The sequence below is a fragment of the Hordeum vulgare genome, chromosome 1H (genome assembly GCF_904849725.1).
Source record: "Hordeum vulgare subsp. vulgare chromosome 1H, MorexV3_pseudomolecules_assembly, whole genome shotgun sequence".
Taxonomy (NCBI): domain Eukaryota; kingdom Viridiplantae; phylum Streptophyta; class Magnoliopsida; order Poales; family Poaceae; genus Hordeum; species Hordeum vulgare.
In genome coordinates this window covers 489,289,057-489,296,163 of record NC_058518.1, presented here as the reverse complement: position 1 = coordinate 489,296,163, position 7,107 = coordinate 489,289,057, and the positions used below count along the sequence as shown (strand labels likewise).

Here is a 7,107-nt window from a genome sequence, read left to right as displayed (position 1 = left end):
CTCAGGAGGGTTATCCCCTCGCGGCCAGCGCGACGGAGCGGCCAAGCAGGCACCCATGTGCGTGGCCGCGCCAGAGGAAGCGACGACCACCTCCTGCTGCCGACTGACGAGGAGGAAGACGACAGGAGCAGCTGGGCTGGGCCAAGGTGAGCGACATGTAAGAGTTTTTCCTTTTTTTTCCTTTTCTGATTTCTGTTAAATCATTTCTGACATTTGTATTATTTTATTTTGGCTTCAAACTATTCCTATAAATAGTGAAAATAATTGTGGTTGGTATTTGAATTATTTTCAAGCCCACATAAATATTTCAACATTTTATGATATTTTGAAATATTTAAAATCACATATTTGGGTGATTTCAGTGGCTTTTGTACTTTAAATAAAATGCCAAATGTATTTTAAAAATAAGTTCCACCCCTGAAATATTGTTTCCAATATTTATCAAAAAGGGTGTGATTTTATGAAGGCCATTTTGGGTTCATTGATTTATCACAAGATTTGAATTGAGTTGAATATAGAAGTGATAGGGTTTTTCTCTGATTTCTATTTTTATTTTTAATGCAAGAATAAAACATGAGCACATTTTGCTAAACATCAAATGAAAGCTAGGGATGTGACACATCTCTTTGGTCCCGGTTGGTGACCAGAACCGGGACAGAAGACTGACCTTTAGTCCTGATTCCAGCCACCAATCGGGGCTAAAGGTGTTGCGCTAGGAGCGAAGACCATTGGTCCCGGTTCCTTGGCCTCACGAACCGGGACTGATGCATCCATTGGTCCCGGTTCGTAACAGAACCAAGATTAAAGCTATTTCATCGCTTGAACCAAAACCCTGTTTTCTACTAATGAATGTTGCTTAGGTTGACTAGTCAACTCGACTGAATACAAAACTATACGGCGAGCGAGTGACCGTATAATCACCTCAACACATATATAATAACCGTAATAAGCGTATTTCAAAGTTCAGTGACCATAGTGGACTTTTGACTCAAATACAATAACCACAATAACCGTTAGTGTATTTATCTCCTTCTTTTACAACCTATCATGGAACGAATGGATGAAAACAATACATTATTATCTTTAGACTGGCCATAGTGGGGTATCATAGCTAGTAACATAGTCTTGGGACAAGTAAACATGATGATGTGGCAAGTAATTAAAAGAGAGAGAGAGGGGGTTAGAGCATGGTTAATAGTATAGCCAACTGCTGGCTATAAGCCATCTTATATCCCATCTTATAGCTAGCTTGTACAGTAGTTAGATATAAAAGAGTACTACTTTTATCATATATGGCGCACCTTTCATTCTGACAAAGCACCTAGGAGCACGTGCTAGAGCTAACTCTTCACGAAGAGCCCGCTTTCTTTCTCTCTTCTCTTCTCTCATCCAACTCAACAAAAATATAGTATTTTAATCCTTATAGCCTGCTGACTGTACCTTATTGTACTTGCTCTTATAGTAACATAGATAGATACCGTATCATGTTAAATGCTATGCTACTATGTGTCATGCATGTCAATAAATGAGAACACCTATGATACTAGTTTATGATACTATGCATTATGAAGATAGTATCATACAATAGTAACATATGCATGATACTAATATATGTTACTCCCCACTATGAGCAGCCTTATGTGGCAATGTGATTTCTGGCTGATGTTTACTTCTTAAAATATATCTTAAATGATATCATAAACACTGTGTAGTACACATGTTTCGAAACACTATTATTTATTCTCAGACAATCTTACTAGTCAAAGGCCCTGTTTGGATTCATAGGCTAGAGTTAGTTTGAGCTAGTTGGGGCTCAAATAGCTCTAAAGTATCCAAACATGAGGGTTGGATTGGAGCTAGTTGTATCTAACCCACCCTAAAAAACTAGCCCATCCAAGAGGTGCTAATTGGAGCTAGTTTTCATGGGGCCTACTAAAAAATCATGTTTCTCTCTTTATCCATTAGGTAATAGGTGTTAATTGGAGCTAGTTCTCAAGAGACCCACTAAAAAATCACTTTCCTCTCTCCATCAAATACAACTATTGTCAATCTAACCCTATCATCCAAACACCTTTTTGGCTAGAGTTAGTTTAGGGTTAGTCATGGGTTAGAAACTAACTCTACCCTCTAGCTAAGTTAGAGTATCCAAACAGGGCCAAAGATTAACAACCGAGATAAGTACTCCTACTCTACTTGTAGGAAAAAAAAAAAAAACGCAGCCGAGATCCCTCCACTCGCAGTCAATCCCCTTCCGTGCGTGCGCCGCCGCTCGCCGCCCTTCCCCCGCGACCTCGACGGCTGATGCTGCTCGGCGCCCTCGACCGCGATTTTAACCGCGCCGCCACCACGGTCCTCGGCCACCGCTCTTGACCTCGACTGGTTTTTGCTCCCCCGCGCCCCCTCGATGCGCACCGCCGATGAGCTGGGCACCCGGCAGCTGGCGCTCGTCGCCTTCGCGAAGCTCTCTGAGTACGAGCCCACCGCGTCCTCCTCGCTGCCCTCCGCTCCTACCGCTGACGTCCCGCCGCTCCTCAGCTGCTGCTTCCAGTTGCTGCGTCGCCTGGATCACACCGACCCCGACCTGGCCGCCAGATGCGCCACCCGGCTCCGCGCCTTCATCCACAGCATCATCTCCCGTGACCCCGACGTCTCCTTGGCCCCCGCCCTCGAGGTAACCCGATCAATTTTACCCCTGCACGCATCCTTAGTTGCTTCAGTCCACCAAAAATGTAGTAGTTTGGTACAAAAAAATGGCATGTCAATCTTTGGCATTGTGCCAATTATTCGCCACTAGTTGGTTGGTTTCAGAGTTATCTTGCCAATCTCACATAAAGTTGCCTTTTTTTGGCATTGCCAACGATGGTAGCAAACTAACCATATTCGTAATGCCCAGGGACGAGTTGCTCAAAGATTGCAATCCATCGTTAGAAGCAGAATTACAAGACCACTGATTTAGAAATTGATTTGGCATCCGGTTCTTGCAGGTGTGCCTTCATAATTTTGTGGATATAAGCCAACTGAGGAATTGCACCATGCTCGAGGATGCCAGACAGGAAGGACCATGCAAGTATGAGCACCTTGTCAGGCTGGAGTTCATGTCCCACCATTTCATTTCATCGGTGCAAGATGAGGCGGACTTTGAGCAGTTCTTTAGTGCAGTCTCTTGGTCGGAGAAGGCGACACAGCGCACTCCAGAACTTGGCTTGGCCGCAGCCATTTCCCTAGTCCGAAAGAGCTACCTGTTTTCTATGCCTGTCATTGCACAAGCTCATTTTGTATTGCTTGCATCCAGATGCGTTGGCAATGGGGATCTGGGCCTTCATTTGCAAGTATTTGAGAATGCCATGCATGCTTATTTGATATACTTGCCAGAATTGGGTGTTTTTGACAGAACTAATGTGGTGAAAAGCCTGTTTGGTCGCTTCGCCACCATGAGACTTCATAACTCTTGTATCCAAGATGGGACTAATCAGAAGCTACATTGTCAGATCAATAGGTTGTTTTTGTTCTGCAAGGCGCACTGCGATGATAGCCTGCATGTCAAAGAGAGGAGTCCATTTGATATATTTCTGAGCTTCATTGAGGAGAACCAGCATATCTTCCCTGAACAATCGAGGCAGGACGCTGTTATTATTGTGAAGAAAATCGTGTCAAATATCCTGGGTTGTGCTAACCAGAAGGACACAGATGAATCGGATACTAAAGTATCAGAGGAGATGATCTACCTTGCTGCTGTACTTAGGCTAATGAGTTCCTCTTTTCTAGAGGTTCTTCACTTTATTAGGAAAATGAGGGTTGCAGGTGACAGGCTCCATGAAAATCATATATTCCTTCGCATATCTAAAACCATCAGCTTACTTGGGCAATATGAAGCTAATGGACTTAACATAGATGACTTATTTGGTATGACTGAGAAGTCTGTTGACAAGGAAAACGCCTCAGTGTTGATGCTTTTTCATTTTGCTAGCCTATTAGCCTTGTGTTTAAGAATGAGGTTTGGTTTTCTGTGGAAAGCTTGCATTGTCATGATCATGATGGCCATGAATCTTGTGATTGATGAAGATAAAAGTCTGAGTACATTTCAGTTTCTTATTGCTTCAAAAGAGTCTGCAATCTCCTCCATTGACCAAGAGGCTTCTGCAATCTCCTCCATTGACCAAGAGGCTTCTGCAATCTCCTCCATTGACCAAGAGGCATCTGCAATCTCCTCCATTGACCAAGAGGCTACTTTGAAGGTGTTACACTTTTAGCTGCTTATATACTGTTTTGATCTGATTCCTCTGAAACTATCTATATGTTGTTTTATTTTACTTTATTTTTTCACTTTGTTTGATTCGATGACCATGCATGCAGGGTTCTGCCAGGAGAAAATCTTCTACATCAATAGCTTTGCAGTTCACTAACTTGCATAAACGTTGTATTCAGGATGATGCGGTGTCTGATTGTGCTGAGGGCAGCAGGTAACCTCTATAACCATATAGTTGTTGGAGGTACACAATGGAGAAGATAATCTTCTAAGCTCTAACAGTTCTTTCGCATCGTGTTTTTTTAGCTTACTATAACAAATGTAAATCGTGCTTGCTACAATAGTAACCATCTAGTCTATTGCTTAAACTGTGCATGCCTTTCAATGGGTTGCATGCTTCACTACGAATTGATGAGTAGAAAATTAGGAAGGAAATCTTGTTCAAAGGAAAGGCATAGCATCTGGTGCAACCCATCCAAGCATATCTTTTGTTTGTAATTGCCATCTTGAAAGTTGTGGCTTGCCATAACTTCAGTAGAAACAAGTTTGTCAAAATCACGAAGGGCAGCAAACAACTAAGCATCCCTTAACATATTATATGCTATTGGTTTCTTACTTGTGGGCCTGGGCCTGCATGTGACTTTGAAAAGATAATTCTTAGTACTGCGTGCTGGTTTCCTAATCTTGCTTGCAACTGCTTCCTGGGCAGCCCCAAGTGGCTTCACAAGGAGATGACAAGATGCTGCCCCAAAAGGAAATCTAATTGTAGTTAAATTTGATTTGTACTCTGACTTGTTGCAATTTGGGCAGGTCTAAAACTGTAGACGGAAAAGCCTTTTTGGAGTCCTATCTTGGAAAGAACAAGTCCTCCGAGTGGGATGATTTGGTGGATTATGTCGAATGCGAAGATGGCGTGGATTATACAAGTTGGCTGGTGAAGCACGGGAAATTCAAGGAGTTTAAGTATGCCAAATGGATGCAGAGCAAGCAACCCAGTGCGGACAAGTCAGAGAAAAAGAGGGAATACGGTGCCAGTAAAAGTAAAAGACTGAAGAAGGCCTCACGGTGAGTCTTCTTGGTGATTGCATGGGTTGGGGCCTTAAGAACAGGCTGCGACACCACGGGAGCAGAGTGCCGCTCATGGCGGAGCCTTGTGTATATATAGTTGGAGCCTTGTGTATATATAGTTGTTATGGGCTCATTTTAGGGAAAGACCTGGGGACAGTTTGTATGCTGACGTGCTGATTATAGGATCTTTTTTTTAACCGTTAGTATCTGTGATGTACTCTCCTGAAGTTTTGACATGTATCCGTGTCTGTCTGTCTGTTGAAATGTATCTCTGTGCCCCACAACCTGGATATACTACCACTCACTGTAGATCTGACATTGGTAAGTTGGATTGGTCTTTCTCATTCTTCTCTAAGAAGTGGATTAAACTTCAAGGGCCAGTTCTTTTGGACGGCTTAAAAAATAAGCTGCCTCTCCTCAGCTTAAAAAATAAGCAACGAGACTTCTAAATTAGTAATTCTATAACTAGTTTAGAAGCCTCAATAAATAAGAGAGGCGGCTTATAGGATAAGCTAGGAAGGAGGCGGCTTATAGGATAAGCTAGGAAGGAGGCGGCTTATTTTTTAAACTGTCAAAAGAACTGACCCCAAATTGAAAAAGGTTATTTTCGGCTACAAATGCTTGTTTTATTTGTTAAATATGCCGCGATGATTCGTTTTAGAGATGATGGTTCTCATTCGGAGCCATGCCTTGTTGCTTCGTGGTTCATAGTCTGATTCATCAACAAGAAAAGCTATGTGTATTGGCATAGCTTTTCATAGTCTGATTCATCAACAAGAAAAGCTATGTGTATTGGCATAGCTTTACAGAGACAAACCTAGACAAATCTTGAGAAAAATAAAGTTTGGAGAGGAGAAAGCTTAAGTGTGGCTCGGTCATTTCATCGAACACTTCATGTGCATAGGAAGACAGAACAGAGCAGCACACACCTCCCACCTTCTACGGTAAAAAACAGAGGAGAGGGTGGGCAGAGGCGAGGGTATATATAGTCATCTCTTTTGTCCCGGTTGGCGGCAAGAACCAGGACAGAAGACTAACCTTTAGTTTCGGTTCCAGCCACCAACCGGGACTAAATGTGTTGTGCCAGGAGCGAGGACCATTGGTCCTGGTTCGTGTCTGGAACCGGGACCAAAGGGGCCAGACGAACCGGGACCTTGGCCCGGCTGGCGTCCTGGCCTCACGAACCGGGACTGATGCACCCATTGATGGCGGTTCATAATAGAATCGGGATTAAAGCCCTTTCATCGTCTGGACCAAAGCCCTGTTTTCTACTAGTGATTCTATGTATTTTCTATCTTTTTTCTATGGAAAAACCTAAAATACAAACCCTGCAGGGGACGATGATGAGAGAGTGAGAGATAGAGAGAGAGGGAGACCACACTTGCACACTAGTGTTGGTGGGGCAGTGGGATTGGGATTGGGAAGGAGGGAGGAACCGTCGTGTCGTACCGACTTGGCTCGTCTGGTCTGCCCATCCCCAGCCCACGACGTGCTTCCATTCGGGAGGGAGGATCACATGCTTGCTCGCGGACGACGCACACCTACCAATCTTGGAGCAGATCAGCGTCCCCTTGCCGTCGTCGCCACCGCCACCGAGACCGCAACCTCCACGGTGTCATTCTCCTAATCCCCACCCACCCGGACCGAGCTCCTCTGCGGGCGGGAGAGGGGTTTCGTCGAGGCATCGGTCCTCCGTGGATCTGATTGGGCCACGTGCGATCTGGCCATCGTGTGGATGTGGGAGGCGGAGGAGGGGCGGAGGAGGAGGAGGAGGCGATGAGCGGTGCCGCCTT

At 44.3% G+C, this 7,107-nt stretch overlaps 1 protein-coding gene across 2 annotated transcripts; it reads left to right on the top strand.

Moving 5' to 3' along the window:
• Window positions 1-2,214: 2,214 nt before the first annotated feature.
• Window positions 2,215-5,517, top strand: LOC123448677. 2 transcript variants are annotated; one of them, XM_045125656.1, is made up of 5 exons: window positions 2,215-2,671; window positions 2,985-4,163; window positions 4,194-4,235; window positions 4,354-4,460; window positions 5,057-5,517. In XM_045125656.1, the coding sequence occupies exons 1-5, from the start codon at window positions 2,405-2,407 to the stop codon at window positions 5,313-5,315; spliced, it is 1,854 nt and encodes a 617-aa protein (XP_044981591.1). In that variant the 5' UTR covers window positions 2,215-2,404; the 3' UTR covers window positions 5,316-5,517. The 2 variants fall into 2 exon arrangements, with proteins under 2 accessions (XP_044981591.1, XP_044981583.1); XM_045125648.1 differs by having other exon boundaries at window positions 2,216-2,671; window positions 2,985-4,235.
• Window positions 5,518-7,107: the final 1,590 nt, after the last annotated feature.